General features: G+C 32.7%; 3 protein-coding genes across 3 annotated transcripts; 1 reads left to right on the top strand and 2 right to left on the bottom strand.

Moving 5' to 3' along the window:
- Nucleotides 1-5,471: 5,471 nt before the first annotated feature.
- LOC130626024 (follistatin-related protein 4-like) lies at nt 5,472-7,007 on the top strand. The gene is made up of 2 exons (XM_057441136.1): nt 5,472-6,270; nt 6,720-7,007. Exons 1-2 carry the CDS (start codon nt 5,991-5,993, stop codon nt 6,869-6,871), a joined length of 432 nt encoding a protein of 143 aa, XP_057297119.1. The 5' UTR covers nt 5,472-5,990; the 3' UTR covers nt 6,872-7,007.
- Nucleotides 7,008-13,903: 6,896 nt separating this feature from the next.
- LOC130624952 (ADAMTS-like protein 1) lies at nt 13,904-14,792 on the bottom strand. Its single transcript, XM_057440015.1, has 2 exons — nt 14,669-14,792; nt 13,904-14,072 (listed from the first exon to the last, which is right to left on the bottom strand). The coding sequence occupies exons 1-2, from the start codon at nt 14,764-14,766 to the stop codon at nt 13,934-13,936; spliced, it is 237 nt and encodes a 78-aa protein (XP_057295998.1). The 5' UTR covers nt 14,767-14,792; the 3' UTR covers nt 13,904-13,933.
- Nucleotides 14,793-14,990: 198 nt separating this feature from the next.
- On the bottom strand, nt 14,991-15,793 carry LOC130625469 (myelin-associated glycoprotein-like). Its single transcript, XM_057440571.1, has 2 exons — nt 15,707-15,793; nt 14,991-15,521 (listed from the first exon to the last, which is right to left on the bottom strand). The coding sequence occupies exons 1-2, from the start codon at nt 15,769-15,771 to the stop codon at nt 15,284-15,286; spliced, it is 303 nt and encodes a 100-aa protein (XP_057296554.1). The 5' UTR covers nt 15,772-15,793; the 3' UTR covers nt 14,991-15,283.
- Nucleotides 15,794-19,094: the final 3,301 nt, after the last annotated feature.

The following is a 19,094-nucleotide window of genomic DNA, read 5'->3' as shown; positions in this document are numbered from 1 at the left end:
AGTTTATGACTTTTAAATTTTAAGAACTGAAAGAGCCATGTTTTCTTTATACACTTTCCTGTATTCAAGTACAAATGATCTGTTGTTCATTCAAGACAGTTTTCATAGGTGTTACCAGATAAAGCTTTTATTTTTTTACTTAAATATTTGTGGCAGCTATAAAATCGTTTGTTGTATGTTATTTGGCTGACCTAAACGAAACTGCAAAAGTTAATACAAGTTCAAAAAATTTTAAGAATTAAACCTTTAATTTTGAAACAAATGTTCATTATTCCTCTGAATCACTTACAGCATAGCTAAATACAATGATTAAGTACCTGGAATTTGAAATAGTAACGTATTGATTGAGTAAAGACAAACACTTATTTGTATCTTAATTTAAGAGTTTTTGAATTGTTTTGTTATCTCTTTTCCAACTCTACGCACACTAGGGTAAAGTATGTTTTTTCTGAAAATCTAACCTTTCTTTCATGTAGTATTTAAATACAATGTATAGATTTAACACTTGCGTGTTTTATTCTATTTTCAACAGTGTCCAGAAAAAATAGATAACTTTACTGATTTAATATTGAACTCTGATATTATATTAAAACATGATATCTACAATTTCTTACCACATTGAAAGCTCTGACTCAAGATAGGATTGTCGTGCAGGGACAAGGGCCGGTTAACTAAATAAAATAAGCATAAAGCAAAGCAAAATAAGCATAAAGCAAAAGGTTGATGATTGAGCCAATGAGTTCTCAGGCTAAACGCAAAAACGCACGTTACATTAGGAACATTTAACGGATATGTCTATGACCAATTGTGTAGACGTTTATTTTCCAGCCTGAAGCCTTATCCCGGCGTTTTTTTTATCAAAATAATATTTCGTTTCTTTAATTAGTTTCGATAGGTTTGTTATTTTTGTATTAACTTGAAATTATAGATAACTTTTATAAGTGCTCACAATATTAATACTCATGCGCGCATAAATTGATTAAAAGTGAAAAAATAAGCATTAAGTTCTGAACTTGGTATCTACACGGACGGAAAAGTTCTAAAGTTTTACGAGCAGGTGAAGAATAAGAGTGTTGCCGACCTAGGTATGTTAATTTAGTTCGTTTACTTTAAATTTATGTGAGTGTATTAAGTTTTATAAATATACTAGGTGGAAAGCCAATGGACAATTAGGCAAAAAAAATTGAAAAGATCGGTCTTTTGAATTTTGATGACATCAGCAGTACACAAAAATCATGTTTAGAAGTTTGTTAATCACTATATATTTTTAAGAACTTCAAACTCTTATAAAAAACATGTACTTTTAACAAACAGTTAAGGAATTATAACTCTGAAAAATTATGCTGATGTCATTAAATACCCATCAATGGATATCTATTTTAAAAAAAATGTTTACTGGTGGGCTCGTGGTAAAGCATTTGGTTTCTGTGCAGAAGGTCTTGAGTTCAAACCCCGACCGAGTTATACCAGAGACTATAAAAGTATGAATCGATCCTTTCTGGTTAACGTTCAGCATGAGAATAGGATTGGTATCTAAGGCGGTTGTCTAGTTGAGCGGTTTTTGTGCTTACACGCCATCCGTAGCTTAACAGGGAGCTTTAAGTGCACTAGGACAGTATTTATAGGAGTCTCATTTATAACAGTTCCTATAGAAAATGAAAAGGCTTTCATTGGTAGATAATAGTAGTAAAAATAGTAATACTAATAATACTCGTGGCCTCTTTTGTTTAGATTTGAAACACGGACCTTGAAAATGTATAGGATCGTGTATTTTGAACCAACAGTTCAGGAGATCGAAGGGTCTAAAAATTTTGAGCAAACATGAGCAAGTTTGTTTAATCGTTGCCGCTGTGTAGAGCTTGAAATACTGATCAAGAAAATGTATAAGATCATGCACAAACGTTTGCAGAGATAGTATGAATTAAGGTTTCTAATGTCATGAACTCCAACGTTCCACAACAGGTGAATTGATCCAGCTTCAAGTAGTTGGTTCTATTTTGCTCCCTTCTTGGTGGTACTTCATGTTTTCAATATATAAATTTCGGAATACGGCATGATGTTATGTTTAATAATACTTTAACTTTAAATCTTTGACGGGACATAATGCACAAATTAATTTGGAATAAGACACGAACATTCCACTGATGATAATTCTTATGTTATCTTATTTAAACTCACAATTTTAATAGTCATATAGTGTTTACATCCCCTTTGATGAGAAATAAATTATTCTTTACTTGTACATTCCATAACAAAATGCGTTCGAATAAGCTTTGGAGAGAAAAAAATTATATAGTTTATAAAAGGTATTTATGTGAAAAGCCAGACAGTTTAAAGTGGTAATTTGTGGTGTAACGACATTTTTAAAATAGTGTTCTTGGTCATATGTAGTTGGTGAATATGAAGTGATTCATTAATGACCACAGAAAGAGTTACTTCAGATGCCACCATAACCTTTCATAACTCTTTAATTCATTTAATTATTTTAGAAAAAAAAAACAATGTCTTGTTGTAAAACGTTCCTGTGTGCAATGCGGATGTTATTGTTAATTTATGGCAACGTACCGCGTGAGTATCTTGTTTTGATTGTTAAGTTTTGACTGCGTTTCTTTAATGTAAACAAGACAATACGGATTCAAGAAGGATACATGTTACCAGATAAGAAAATAGGTGTATTTGTGTTTCGAATATGTTTGGGTTTACTGTTTCTCCTTTTTATGCGACACAAATTTTTTTACAAAACCACTTAACTAAAGAGACTTTTTGCACTCTAAAAACTACTCAAGTTTTGGATAATTATTAATTGATATCAACACTAATCAAGAAAGTCTTTTTTCTTATTCTTCCTATAATTCCCATCATATTTCTTAGCGTTTACAGCCACGCTAATTTAGCGGATGCCAGTTCCAAAAATATACGCAAACTATAAAGTAAAAACTAAATCATCGATAACTGCACATTAAAGGCGTGCTGAGAGCGCTGTCCGTCATCCGTCTGATTTGAGTAATTAAAGGAGAATAATTTTGTGATAAAGTTTAAAATACACGCATACGATGCACCAACAAGTAGTATTATGGAACAGCGCTTGCACCTGGTAAAAGAGATTGTTGGTTTAATCCCGGCTTAGTGATGCCAGGGACAATAAAAAATGTAAATTGATGTCTTAGGTGACTGTCTACAATATTGTTTTGGCACATAAGCAAAGTAGTTCATATGGTACATTCAAATACACCAAAGTCCTCTTTGCAAAACTCTTATTTAAAAACAATACTAGGAACTGAATTAAGGTATCTGATGTTGTTATAACAAACTAGAAAAGGTTAGCTTTGCCGAAGAAAAACCTGATTATGTATTTTTTTTTAGCTTTACCTGAAATTAAAGAAGTCTCATTGGTAGGACTTTTTCCAATAGAAGGTGTGCCTGGTAGAAATTCTCTCACATTGGAATGTAAATACAGCTGTAAATCAAATGTGACAATCAGCTGGACTTTTAACGGAACGAAAATACATAACAAAGGGCAATACAGTTTAATCGCCCCTGATAAATTAAGAGTATTCGACGTCACAAATCGAAATAACGGCGTCTATCGCTGCCACGTCAGTAATAATTATGGAGCAGTATTTTCAGAGTATATCTTGAAAGTTAAAAGTAAGTTAAGTCCAAACTCTACATAAACTTTTTTCATCGTCCACGACATTATAACTTTGTAAATTGTGTAAGTGATGAACAATTGATCGACTATTAAAGCACTCTTTAACCGTTAATACTCCACTTTGTCATAAGCAACACAATGTTAAGGTTGAGGTTCAATGTTGCTTGCGTTTTTTTAATCTTACAGGCGTAGGTGGTTCTTAATTATTGCGTATTGATTCTCTATTTTGTAGTCCAAATTTTACTTGTTTTCTTGTTCAGTTGGGTTGATGCGAAAACTAAAGTCAAACATTTATTTTAATCACTTTTTGCGTCGTTTAAAATGTCTTAGAAAGCCTTAAAACGTCATAGAACAAGGATATTATCGGAAACTATGGCTGATTCTGAATTCTCCTTTTATCCTTTTTTATGTAACTCACCTCAAAGCTGCTCTTTTGTCTTTTGAAGGATTTGAGTCTTGTATTGCTCATCAAAGAAAAGTGTGTATTAAAAAGTAAGTTTCAAGTTTAAAAGTTGTCAAATCAGTTTTTTCAGGTACTTTCAAGGTAAGGTCAAAGGAAACACGCAGATTTCAAAGATTTCATACAGAGCTACAGTCTTTAATAATAGCATACCTATCAAGAATTAGTTTTTTACCATAAATCTCATTGACCTCCCTATTAGTTCAATTTAAAAATCAGGATGGCATTTGAAAAATAATACAGCAGCAGTATCCTTACATGCAGGATTGGGTTGAACATTTACTCACTCGGCTCTGTAAAGATAAAAATGGGTGTCTTTTTTTTCTTTTAGCACAGACTTGTTTTATTATATTATTCATTAATTGAAAATTGAAAATTGCTTAGGTCTTGGAGAATTCAACCCTGGCTTCCAATCACATGATGCAACAAGGACTGTTAAAGCAATTCTTGGTAAAAGTTTAACGTTAAAATGTCCCAAACATACAACTGGTCATGGACAAATTTACTATTGGGGCGTTGTGAAATTGCAAGCCCCTCTTGTTATCCTGAAAACAAATTCGCCAATAAAGCATGCATTTATTGGAAAATCTGGCTCCTTCGTCATTTCGCACTTGAAACAGGGTGATGTTGATTTGATTAATAACTTGGTTGGCATTAGCTGCATCTTGTATAACCAAAGAGAGGTGACTTTTAGCTGCCAGTTTAAAATTGATGCTCGAAATAGTATGTACATTTTTTTTACCGTATGATACACAATATTCGTGGTAAGCTTATGCGATTTTGTTTTATACTTTACTTAACACTGCCAATTTATTATGAATTAAGTCGGTCAATATTTTACAAATCCAAAGCTGGAAATTATGCTTTAGTTAAAATTCTTTGTTTATTAGTGATAACATTTACATTAACGTAAACTATACTTTTTTTCAAGTTTATACATTAATATATTTATTCATTCAAAATAATTACAATGTAATTAAAGTATGAATAAACTAAGGGTAAATAAAATGAAAAATGATAAAAAAAAGACAGTGTAGAGTAAAACTGTATTGCTGTAAACGTAAACTATACTTAACGTTATCGGTGCGTCCGAATTTTGCAGTTAAGATATCAAGAGATTATTTTGAAAAAAGAGTATTGATCATCATCAAGAGATAAAAAGTTTTAATATCATACGACTGTTATGTAAATTCAAATTTGAGAACATAATTGTGGACGGCAGCTCAGGAACATGAAGGATTGGACAAGTAAAATAAGAGGACTTTGGGGACTTACGATGCATATTATTTTTTGATAAACAAAGCACATACAAAAAAATATGCGATCTCTCTTTGCATGTCCTTACACTTTATTTATTCTAATAAAAGGTTATAAAATTTATAGGCACCAGCGAGAAAACTTTACCAACTTTGGTATCTCACATGGATAAAAAGTTCTCCGCTATGGAAGGAAGATCAGTGGATATATTATGTGGTGCGGTGGGAAAGTAAGTGTGTATTCTCATGCATTTTGTGTTGATTGGGTATTTTTATATGAAAAGAAAAGCTAATCGATTAAATGAAGATTTATCCTTGTATCCATTCTCTAATTTACTATATTTTCATCTCCGATCATGACGAACAAATATAATCGAGAATCAAATTTATATTGCCGCTACTGAATGTGTTTACAACAATATTGTTTGGTTTTGATCCACAGATACCAGAACTGATAACCGCGCAGGAGCCTTTACACTTTATGTGAAATTATGTTAACGAAACACATAGATAGTTTCATGGATGCATCTGGGACTGTCGGGCACTGCTAAGTAGAGGATTTATACACAGTTATTTCATAATAATCCTTCATTTAAATACTCACGACATTACGATAAGAAATATGCATGTCTTTGTTTCCGGCACTAAGTTCTGTAGACCGTCATTTTTAAGAAGTCACATAACCACAAATATTTTTAGTCCAACACCTTTGATATCCTGGTATAAAGATGGAGTAAAAGTTTTGCCTTCAAGTGGCAGTGCTGCAGGCAACATCATGATTTTGTCCGGGAATATGCGACTACGAATTGTGCCGGTTAGAACAACTGACGTCGGAGTATATAAATGTGTGGCAAGAAATAGCCTGGGTGAAGACTCAAAGGAAGGTGTATTACTTGTGCATCGTGAGTTATTTACGTTATTTCTTATTGCAGCTTTAAAATACATCTGCGATGTAACATTCGCAAACACAAAAATAAAAATCGTTAACTAGTATTACTTTTGTACTTTCCTTTGCTTCCCTATAATCGTCTTTACTGTTTTTACAATTTGAAATACGCTGTGTCTGTGCGTGCCACTTACAACGTTATGTAATGCAACTTATTTAAAGTTATTATCCAATTTTCATGGCTGGTCAGTTTTTATTAATCCTTGCTAACTTTGTTACTCTAACTTTTTCATTAAAACTAACAAATCGATTAATATTAAAAAAACTTTTTTTAACAAGCGTTCCGATTCTCTCAAAAGCATAAATCTAAGGTAGGATCATTTAGAATACCAGATATTTATAACACATTAGTCATATTTATTTTAAATTTTTGCCCATGGATCGTTGTTATACTTTTTGTCTTAGGTGAAACGTCGTGGAAAATAAAACTTCGAAACGTAGTAAAGGTACAGCACAACGATGTTATAATACTGTGGTGCTCAGCCTCGGGTTATCCAGCGGTTCAGTACTCATTATACCATAACGACACTCTTTTAAAGAGGTATACCTTGTTTTAAATGAACTGAATATAAATAGATATTTTAATCTCAAAGATTTCAGGTGACAAAGAGTGCATCCTAACTTGACTTCGTGGTTATGTTTCTACGCTTCAATTTTTTGTTTGTCTGCTGATATTGACGTTCCTAGAATCTCCTATTTAAAAAAAAATTAAAACATGCATTAAAATGTCTATGTCATAAGGCAACTTTCTGTGTTCCTTCTCATTTTTTATCATTGTTTTCAGTTCTTCTCTTTATGTATAAAAATATCTATTCTTTTATCCTCTTGATCTTCTCCAAATGTTGTTTCGAATATCTAAGCGTTGTTTCGCTTGCTTCTTTGACATCACTCATGAGCCATGACAGTGAAAACTCAACTATTTTTAATTTGAATACATAGTTATGCATGGGTAATGAGTTTTTAATGTTTCTTTTATATAACATTATTTTAAATTCCCGCCCTTCTGATATCTTATCTTTCTCATTGTGTTTTGCTTTTCTTTCACTACCTTTTCCTTTCTAATCTTAGTGTTTACTTCTTTTTTTCATTCTGCTTTTTTCATCTGTCGTTCTATGCCAGCCCCAATCCCTATTTTCTCTATTTATGCCATCCATCCTGTTCGGTCTTAATGTAATCAATTGTTTTCAGTTTCCTAAGTCTTTCATTATTCGTTTTCATTACACCTTCTTACAACATCAGTCTTTGATATATTGTTTTCTCTATTATCGTCCACATTCCAAGTTCTTTCAACATTTCCCATATATGGTTTTGTTCGAGTTAAATGGATGGAACGCAGTATATTTATCTTAAGTTATATAAGAAGTTTGGAGGAAATATAATAAGAATAAGAATGTTTGATCACAACAGTACCTGACCGTCTGTAATGAAATCTTTAATGTCGTTTCGTTAAGCTGATCTTCCTGTCTAAATAGAATCATATACCATATACATGGGCAGTGAAGCAGGAAGATCTTGACCGTTTAGAAAGGAATGATATGATAATGGTTAGGTGGATGTGTAACGCCAGTCTGAGAGACTGAAAGAGTTCAGATGAGCTAAGAATCAGGCTAAGTCTCCGTAGAATTAAAGATGTTATCCATATAAGAAGATTGAATTGGCTGTGGCACTTCGAAAGAATGGAGGAGGATAATTGGGTAAGAAGGTGTAAAGACTTGCTAGTTCCTGGGGCAAAGCCCAGAGGCATACCGAGAAAGACTTGGCAGGAGGTTATAAGGACGGACTTGATACAGAGGAAGTTGAGTTTAGATCTAAAACAGTCTAAATCAGATTGAAAGAGGGTCATTAACACACCCCGTCCAACCCATGCTAGCATGGAAAACGGACGTTAAGCCGAGAATGATGATGATGTTGATACGTCGCTTTGAAAGAAATACGTTCTTTAGATCAATGCATACGTATAGGCTAACAATTTTAAGGCATATTCTCATGTTTTTTTTACTTGCAATATTATGCTTCTCTACTTCCAAAATAGCGGACGTAATGTTAGATACAGTTGTGAAATTTAAAATTTACCAAAAATACATTTTGTGCAATTTATTGGTTCTTTAAACAGCATCAACTAGCCAAAACGCAAAGATTGACGGATGTATTCTGTTAAAGGTATGCTTTGAGGTATACATATACCTGATGAAGAACGTTAATATTAAACAGTTGCTTCATCCTGCATTATGTCAGTACTAAATAGTCAACACTACTGCCGACGAAGAGCTGAGAATTACAAAAAAGAACAACATATGCTGTTGTTGTCAGTACACATTTGAATCATTTGAAATTTTTATACGTAACTAAATAACCATAAATAAGGCCAATTTCTGAATATCGATAAGTGCAGTTTGATGTACGAGCAGGGTGTATGACATTCCTAATTGCTTATGACTACCATTTTGACCAATGTAACTGAAGTAAATATGTCTGGAATTGCAGACTTCATCCTAAATTTCTTTAGTATTTCTTACACTAACATAAAATGCATTTATGCTAGCGTCAACAAAATAGAAAATTTACAAATGTTTTATATAGTTAGCTTGATTTCAATTATTTTATGCAACACGATTCACATTATACTTGTTTATGCATAATATGTTTGTTTTGCTATGACGTCAAGTGCCATTTTGCAATCCTTTCTATTTTTCAGTTCAAAGACACGTTACAATCACATATTTGTCCATAGTATTGCTAAAGCTAAATTTCATCATAGTGGTGTGTATACTTGTGTTGCGTCCAATATCTACAAAACAATCACATCTTCTGCATATGTTACAGTTACGAAGTAAGCTTATTCTTCTAATCTCTAGTTAATTAATGTAAAATAATATCCTTTGAATCGAATGGTTTACTGTTTTGCCAACCCTAAATGTAATTTTTATTTCTACTTTCTCTCTCTCTATTTTTTTAGGTCACGTGATGCAATCCTCGGACGTTCAAAATGCGATTCATCGTAATAGCAGAACCATATATTATGGTCCGGGTTTTTTAATTTTTGTGGACAAAAGCTGGTTTCAACTACTTAGTATTTGAATTAGGACAGTTTTAATTGAAACTACATAAAGATTTTTGTAATGTGGCCTTTCAATTTATAAAAATATTATTTCAGTGCAAGAACTCTTCAATGTTAGATTCCCTTAGTTTTCAAAATCCAGTTAACCCATTACACTGCATACACGCATGGATGCCAAAAGAAGACTGGAATCTGATCATATTATTTATGAACCATAACTCATGTACTTCTAGTACAGTATCTTTTAATACCTGATAATGTACTTAATGTATGAGAAGCTTTGCAATTTATACATTTTATGAATTATATGCTTGATTTCTTATCAAAAATAATACATAGCTGTATTTTATAATGGCTATACATGGGTAATGAGTTTTCAATGTTTATTTGAGACTTTTGCTTTATGAGTAAGTGCATGACCAGAGAAACGGAACAATGATATCGTTATCTCCGCTCCATAACGACATTAACAAGAAAATTAAAGATTACTTGAAAAACGTTGGTTACGATAAAACTGATCAAAAACAAACATGCAGGTCTTCGTTAAAGTTTCTAAATTCAGTGTCAGTTTAAATAGGAAACTCAGCCTACAGCCTGTCGTTACAAAATTGTTAGCGTAAATAAACCTTAAACTATGCACGGAATTAAACCAAAAAACTTTGTTATTAAATTTTTATATTTTTCGACAAAAATTATATCACAATTAAAAGTGTAGCTGTCTAACTATATATGACTAACATGATTAGAAAGAAGTATTTTCAAATTTCATAGCAGGTAACTTTTTAGTTGGCTTAACTAGGTACCCACAACTTAAGTTTCAAAAATGGGATTTGAAACACACGCAAAAAAAAAGAAAAAACAATAGTGGCTAGGACGAAAAAATATATCTATCAAAACTTAATAACAATCTAATGCAGTGGTTTGTCATTATTATCGCTATCTATCTGTGTGACACTACTCTACTTTGTTGACTTTGACATCTGTTATGAAATTTTCTACGTTGTTTAAACTCGTTTTCACCCGACTTCTTTATTTTTGACCAGTCTCTGATTCTCGTGCGTCCATCATACTTGGTTTTATCATTCATGTATGTACAAATATATTTTAATATCTTTTTATGTATTTTAACTGGACACATATTTAAAACAGCTTTTAGTTGACATGTATATCCAGTATAAATATTCGCTAAATAAGGTAAAAATTGGTTATGTTGCTCCTCCCAACGATATACATTTTAAGATTTGTAGCCACATCTTAAATTTATTATGTGTAGGATTTATACTGACTAGGAAACGTGACAACATCTTTATTTTAACATGTTAAAACATATTACATAAATAAAAGGCTTCTAGAAGAAACTACTATCATGTTGGTGAAAATAAACATTAAACATGCAATCATGGCGAATATTATAAATTCATTCACTTACTTTTTGGAAATGTCATTTAAATTGCTAGTCCACTGTCGAATGAGTTATAACATCGAGTGAGAGCATAATAAGAAAAACCGTTATAACACTCCTGGTATAGAGCGATATTTTAGTATTTGGATTTTAGACCTAAGAATGCAATTAACCTAATCTGGATGAGCATGGATGTTTCACCAAAGTAGCACACTGATGATTACCATTAACACGATCTACAAATTAAATCCAATATACGATGGCCCCTATGGCTTATTTCTCTTCTTAATAAAGACATTTCTTTTCTTCAAACATTATTGGTAATTAATAACTCTCCTTCTATCATATCAAAAAGGTAAAAAGGCTGCGAAGTCATTTATTGTGGCCTTTCTGTTTATGAATAAATAAAGTTATTTGCTTTGCTACTGATCTGTATTAATTCGTGACATTATTTTATATCGTGCACATGCTTTGGGACATGCTACAATCAAATGTTGGTAAATTAAACACGTGTTAGCTAAGTATACGTGTTGCAAAAAAAGAAAAAATTATGCAGACGATGAGTGTAAAATTGCCGAACAGATTTTGTGTGGAGCCACATTCAGAGAAGTGTTAAGTTTAAGTGCAGAAGAGAAGTGTCAAAATACAGAAGAGAAAGGTGAGAATGCAAAAGAGAACTGTTTGGATCATGAAAGAAAAGTGTTTTAAATTTTGAAAAAAAAAGAGCTGCAGGGACCAGCGTACAAGTGGACATGTAGTGTGAAACGATGTAGGCACAATATAAGGATATATGCCGTGGATTAACTGCAATATACGCTAAACTTTGTGTCACTCGTGGTTCATTTTTGAACTTTTGCAAGAACTTATTCCATAAAATAACAGAGAGCTTGCCAACTTTCTGCTATGATAAAGTAACAACGGGTTGCAGCCTGTGTTCATATTTCAGCTAAACTTGTGGACAAGTTATTTTTTAGAAATACATGACACTAGAAACGCAATAACGCTGTTCGCCCTTTACTAGATTTTGAACATACGATGCACCTGTACTACATAACTCCCCTTTAATGCGCGGCGCAGTTTACTTCTAGAAGTCTTTTGGGCGTTTACCAGGATTTGTAACACCTCATATATGTGTCAAGAAAGCCCCCAACGTAATTGTCCCCCTAGTTGACCTACAGTTAAACGTTCAACGTAGCGTTTAACGCCAGGTCACATAGAGGCTTGTGGCTTGTAGCTTGCTAGTTCTTTATATTAACCCTATTCGGTCCGGGGAGGGATGCGGATTCCGCCCCCCCCCCCCCCCTGACGGGTTTTTTAATAACTTTTAATTGCTATGTTATATGGCTATGAAACTTACTGAGTTTCAATATTTATCTATTAGACACCTGCATGCCAAATTTTTGGGTCCCATACCGTTCAGAGGCTTCGATATTAACCATTACTGGAAACTGCCCCTAAAAATCTCTATGAAATCCTCATAATGGGGAAAAGTTAATAACTCCTGTTAGAATTATTTTTAGAACTTGAAACTAGCAACACAACTTTGTTTTATTAAGAAGAATCGTTGTGCATAATTTTAAAACGTGATTAATATGATTTCTGGATTGTGTCGGATTTTACTCGAAATTAGGAAAATTCGAATTTTCGTGTAATTTTTGGCTCTTTTTTATGCGTTCCTCCTTAAAACCGGAACATATGTTAAATAACTTTTATTTAGCTTTCAGAAATTTCAAACGGAATGCAAAAATTCGCTCTGGAACAAAATTAATTAAACTTTAAGCAGATAGTGGCATTCTTAACAAATTTCAAGCTTCTGATGACGTCACAGAAGATGTGGTGACACAAGCAAAAATTTATTGCTACCATTTTGTTTTTTTTATGACGTTCTATAAGTGTGCCAAGTTTGTTTCAATTTGTACAACCCTATGAAAAGTTATTGAGGGGGGGGGGGGGGGGTTGGCGGATTCCGTCCCCCCGGTCATAGTATGTTTAAAAAACCCCAGACCAAATAGGGTTAACACCTGTATTCTGTCTGTTAAAGATGGCTGCTTGAAGCTTTTTCGGCACATAATAAAGAGTAAGTTATTTTGCTGGCACCTGTTTTTTCTACAGAACCATCTCCAAGAGCTAGCCACTACTCTATATCAAAATAATTGTGTGAAAATTTTAAAAAGGATGTTATAAGGTTTTAATTACTACATGGTTGCAGCAGTTATTAATGGTTGCTAACGTCAGCATGGCCATTTGCTCCACATTCCGTGTAGACTCTGACAAAAAGGTGCATTAAAAAGACCAACTAGTGCAACCAAGTTTAACCAAGCTACGTATATGAAATAGTACTTTTTGTTTATTGCGAAATTTCTTTTGATTGTTTTTGTAGTGTCGTTAGGGAACAAAGCTAACAATGTTACTAAATCATACACTTAATAATGAGAAAACAAACGCATTAAAGAAAAAATAAATATAGAAAGATATAATCTCTTCTCTAGAATTTTGTTTAGGCTTAGGTTTCCTTAAGGCTTGGAAAAGCCTTAAGGAAACACGCTGTACCTTCCAGCCTTCTTTTGGCATCGATGGAGTGTAAGGGTTTATGGGATTATGGGAAACTAAGTAAATAAAATACCAAAGAGTTATTTCGCTAGAATATTTTTTATGCAAGATTGAAAGGCTTTATTCTAAAAATCCGAACACAATAATAATAATATATGGTATACAGTAGATATGATTCGGTAGTGACCATTAATCACATCTTGAACGTCCAAGGATTGCATCACGTGACCTAAAGAAGATGTTAAAAGATGTGATAAAATAAAACTTGTGTTTTTAGTGCTAATAATAAATCGAATGAATCCTCAAGATTATAAAATATTGCAAACCCCTCTCCCACCTTGTTGTTGTTTTTCTCCCAAATATTACTTGGCACCACTACGTTAATTAGGTTCAAACACAAGTATATTAAAAAATGTAGCAAATGTTAGCAAATAGGCTTACATTTAGGGTTGGCATATAAAACTTTAATGAAAGCCTCAAATGTATTAAGTCTTGTGAATCAAAAATTCGTTTCAGATAATGTAAAACTGTAAATCTTGACGTAAATACATTTAACGGAAAGTAGGGATATTTTCAGATATTCGTTCACGCAAGATTAGAAGGATAAACTTACTTTGTAACTGTAACATATGACGAAGATGTGATTGTTTTGTGGACATTGGACGCGACACAAGTATACACACCACTATGGTGAGATTCAGCTTTGGCAATACTATACACAAATGGGTGATCGTAATGTGGTCTGGAACTAAAAAGAAGAAGGATTAGAAATTATCCTGACATATAGAAACAGAGAAAATAGGGATTGAGACTGGAATAGAAGTACAGATGATTACAATAATGATAAGGGAAGAATAAAAGAGAGAAGTGAAGAGGAAGATTGATGAAAAGACAAAACAGAAATTAAAGAAAAAAGGTTGGAAATGATAAATATTGGAGACAACATGGAAAGAAATAGGAAATGTATATGTAAAGAAAAGAAAAGTCCAAAACATATAATAGATAGAATACAAAAAGGACATGGTTACAGAGTTGTTGAAAGAAACGGATGACTTGGATAAAATACGGAGTATGACAGAATGGATATTATTATGAACAGAGATGAAAACTGGAAGAACAGGAAAAGATCTAGGTGACCTATATTGACATCGATGCATTTTTTATATTTTTTTAAAATAGGAGCTTGTCTAAAACGACAAAGAGGGCAATCAGGAGATTCAAATTCAAGATTAAAGAGCATAGGGTGTGGAGAAAAAAAAGAAGAAATGTAACCGTAAAATTTAATCAGCTAACAAATAATTTGAATCTTTGAGGGTGAAAGAGCATAGTATATAAAACTTATACCTCATTAAAAGAGTGTCATTATGGTATAATGAATATTGAGCAGCTGGATAACCTGCAGCTGAGCACGACAGTGTTATAACATCGTTGTGCAGTACCATTAGTGCGTTTGGAAGTTTTATTTTCCACGATAGCTCACCTATGGCAAAAAGTTATGAAAGTTTATGAAAAGTTATTCGTAGACAAAAATTAAAATAAAATATGATTTAGATTATGTGTCAGTCAGTCATTTTATTATATCTTTCCTGAGATTAAGAGGGTTGAATTTTGCTTGAAAGGTAATAAAAAGAATAGTTGTGTGCCCTATGGAAAAGTACACTTGGAATAATAGAAAAGAACACTAAATATTTTATTGATGTCAATCATGACCTATTTATATATAAACATTTTCTAATGTCAATCTGCTTGTTAATTTTTGCTGTAATGATAGAAGAAATTAAGTTAATAATAACAAAAAATAATAAAAAAAAAAATACATAATCATTACAGACACAGCAGTGTATTTTAAATTTCTACAGATGGTAAAGAAAGAGGTTGCGCAGAACAAGGAAAGGTGTAGCAGTATTACAAAACAGTCAAATATTTTTTAATTTGTAAGCGTTACATCTCTGATGTATTTTAAGCTGCAATTAGAGATAACGTGAAGTACTCACTACGCACAAATAACACTCCTTGCTTCGAGTCTTCACCCAGGATATTTCTTGCAACGCATTTATATACGCCGAAGTCAGTTTCTAGAACCGGATCAATTCGTAGTCGCATATTTTCGTCCATAATTTTGATGTTGCCTGCAACACTGCCATTTGAAGGTAAAATTTTAAGTCCATTTTTATACCAGGATATTAAAGGTGTTGGACTAAAAATATATTTGGTAATGTAACTTTTTAGAATTCCCGGCCTACAGAACGGTTTTATCATGAAACAACTGTGTATAAATCCACTACATAGACGTTCCCTCCAGACGCACCCATGAGACTGTATGTGTGTATCGTAAGACTACATTCTTCAATTAACACAAAATGGATAAGAATACACACTTACTTCCCCGCCGCACCGCATAATATATCCACTGATCTCCCTTCCACAGCGGAGAACGTTTTATCCATGTGAGATACCAAAGTTGGTGAAGATTTATTGTTGGTGCCTATAAATTTCATAACCTTATCTGTGAACAAATAAAGCGGAAGGACTCACAAAAAGGGACAGTGTATTTTTTTGTATCAGCTTTTTTCATCTAAAAGTATTGCGCATCGTAAATTCTCATATTCATTTTATTTTTCTTGTCAAATCCTTCATGTCCCTGAATTTCCGATCACTATTATGTTCTCAAATTTGAATTTACATAAAAGTGATACGAAATCTTTTATCTTGTTTATGATTATTAATACTGTTTTTTCGAAATAATCTCTTCATATCTTCAGTGCAAAAACGCTAAGTATAATTTACGTTACCGTAAATATTATCACTAATAATTCACAATTTTTGACTTGAGCATAATTTCCAAATTAAAACATCGACTGACTTGATAAGAAATATATTGGAAGTTTGGGAACAGTTGATACAAAATCGCATAAGTTTACAACAAATATTATGCATCATACAGTAAAAAAATGTTATAAACCTCTTTGAGCGTCAATCATAAAACGGCAGCTGTAAGTCGACTCTTTGTTGTCATGCACGAAGCACCTAATGCCACCAAGGAGATTTGCGAATTTAACCTGTCTCTGTGTAAGATGCGGAATAACGAAGGAACCAAATTTATCAATAAATGCCTGCTTTATTGGCAAATTGGTTTGCAGCATAGGAGCACGACTGAATAGCCTACTCCAGCCCCAAAAGTAGAGTTGCCCACGACCAGTTGAGTGTTTAGGACATTTTATAGTTAAACTTTCACCAATAGTTGCTTTAACGCTCCTTGTTGCTCCACGCGGGTGGCAGCTGGATTTAAATGATCCAAGACCTGCATATTTTTTAGTTTGAAATTAATTAATAAAATAATATAACAAAAGTGCGTTCTGAGAAAAAGATCAATTCCATGTATTATAAAATATTGAAATTTTATGTTTTGATTTATAATTTTCAGAACACTTTACGCGAGTATGTAAGTAGATAATTCATTTTAACACGAATGAGTATTGTTAAAGAATCTTCAAATTAATTAACAGAGAGTTAAACGAATGCAAAGAAATTTTGTTAAAGAGAGTTATAATTAAAATTGTTAAACTTCAGGTGAAGTTTATCAGCTTTAGTGCATAAGGTGAGTACATTATTTGCAGATTGTAATCCTCTATTAAGAACCCCACCTAAAAAGTACACGGCGAAACTGACTTTACAACTTCTAAACCTTAAACTTTAGTACACATTTTTCTTTTGATATGCAATAACTTATAACCGAGAAAGGTTAAACCTCCCTTTAAAAACAACAGCCACTGTGAAAAAAGTTAATTGAAAGAAAAAAGGTGGGAATTACGGAAACAACAACTGCTTTCGATAGAGTCCTCGCCTTGCAACAAAGGTTTCATTTTGATTGGCGCAGCGGCCTAATCGGGAAAGAAAACATGCAAATTTCTCCAATCAAAAATTTAACATTAGTTAAGCATGTCAAATAAAGACACTTAAGCAAAATTGAGCCTTAGCCAAAAATATGTGTTAATTATGAAAAAAATTTATTACAGTTCAAAAGGTGCTTTAAGTAACCAAATAATAGCATTACCAGATAAAACGGTCTGTTCATCAGTTTTAAATTCAATTCATAATATATACTGTGGCTCACGCTGAAATAAATTTCTGTTGGATCTGTTATTGTGCTCAAATATCTAACTTACTGTTAACTTTGAAGTTATATTCTGAGAATACTGTTCCATATTTATTTCCGACGTAACAACGAAAAACCCCGTTATTCTGATTTGTGACGTCGAATACTCTCAATCTTTCTGGAAGACTGAAACTGTATTGCCCTCCTTCATGTATTTTCGTTCTGTTAAAAGTCCAGCTAATTGTCACATTTGATCTTCCGCTGTATTTACATTCCAACGTGAGAGTATTTTTACCAGGCACACCTTCTATTGGAGGAGGTCCCCTTAATAAAACTTCTTTAATTTTTGGTAACGCTGAAAGGAAAATGCATAATCAAGTTTGTCTCTAGCTAAGTTTTACCGTAGTTAAGTGTTCCATAAAAAGTTGTTTATTCGCAAAAAAAAAAAAAGAACAAAATAATCCCAAACGTCCAAAGTTAGAAAGGCATCCAAAAAATATATCTCAAGAGGTTATAAAAACAAAGCAATCAAAACAAGATACTCACGCCATTGTAAACTGCCATGAATAAACAATAACATATGTGCTGCGTACAGGAAAGCTTTGAAAGAGGACATTGTTTTCTTCCTAAAATAGCCAAATGATTTGAAGAAAAATAGTATCAAAACATATCTAAATTTACGTTTTCGGTGGATTTAACGATTGTCCATTACCAAACAAATTGGACCAACATATTTGTTAAATCAGGATTAGTTGATTCAAACGTTCTTTCCTCCTCACATACACCCTTTTCATAAACTATATTAACGCTACAGTGTTACGACAAAAGCATTTAATTAAAAGAATTTAGTATTTCTTTTGTTGTTGGGTTCGGTCTTTAACTTATGCGAACACATTTTGAATGGATTCTGTTGATAAAATAATTTAGTTCATGTGAAGGGAAAGTTATATGTTGAACGTTGTCCCTTCTTTTATTCACATGTGATGTTGCCTCCCCTTTAACAACAGGTTCATCACAATATGACGATCCGTCATTATAAGCATAACATTAAAATAATACATTATTATAGATTGCAGATAAGATAATGCCAAATACTAAGTACATCTGCCATAATTATATTATTGAATCTTGATATATTCAATGAATTAAAACAGATGAACTGAATTAACATACTTTGGTAGGCGACACGTTTGTTCTTCACCTGCTCGTAAAACTTTCAAACTTTACCGTCTGGGTGGAGATACCACGTTTAGAATTAATATTCATTTTTTCTCTTATATAAATATCTTATGTGTGCGCATGCGTTTTAAGTATGAAAGTTACATATAATTTTAGGTTAAGAAAAAAAACGCGCCGAAACTAAATGACAAAACAAAATATTATCCTATTAAAAACTGCCAGAAAAAGAGTTGCCATGTTGCATTAAAAAAGGAAACTTTTAGGTTGAGAAACACTGTGCTATTGTTTCCAAGTTACGTGCGTTTTTCTTGTGACATAGTTTTGCTGTTAAAACATAGGAAAACTGTTCAATCCTTCCACTCGAAACACCCACAATAAGTTAAAGTAAGTGTTTGTTTTTACTCAATCAATGCACTACTATTTCAAATTTACTTCCATTTCTTTCCACTTGCGATACACTCTGAGTGATTTAATTACGACAAAAATAAGTGTTAT

This window comes from Hydractinia symbiolongicarpus, chromosome 14, assembly GCF_029227915.1.
Source record: "Hydractinia symbiolongicarpus strain clone_291-10 chromosome 14, HSymV2.1, whole genome shotgun sequence".
In the NCBI taxonomy this organism is placed as follows: Eukaryota; Metazoa; Cnidaria; class Hydrozoa; order Anthoathecata; family Hydractiniidae; genus Hydractinia; species Hydractinia symbiolongicarpus.
Note: the sequence above shows the minus strand (reverse complement) of the source record. Positions and strands in the feature narration are given on the sequence as shown.

Bases quoted from the DNA above. Each gene is read 5' to 3' on its own strand.
- LOC130625469 (XM_057440571.1), bottom strand. From the start codon at position 15,771: ATGGATAAAACGTTCTCCGCTGTGGAAGGGAGATCAGTGGATATATTA. The intron at 15,522-15,706 runs GTAAGTGTGTAT...ATATATTTTTAG, and splicing joins TTATGCGGTGCGGCGGGGAA to TCCAACACCTTTAATATCCT.
- LOC130626024 (XM_057441136.1), top strand. From the start codon at position 5,991: ATGCATGTCTTTGTTTCCGGCACTAAGTTCTGTAGACCGTCATTTTTA. The intron at 6,271-6,719 runs GTGAGTTATTTA...TTTTTGTCTTAG, and splicing joins AGGTGTATTACTTGTGCATC to GTGAAACGTCGTGGAAAATA.
- LOC130624952 (XM_057440015.1), bottom strand. From the start codon at position 14,766: ATGGTACTGCACAACGATGTTATAACACTGTCGTGCTCAGCTGCAGGT. The intron at 14,073-14,668 runs GTATAAGTTTTA...TCTTCTTTTTAG, and splicing joins AATGACACTCTTTTAATGAG to TTCCAGACCACATTACGATC.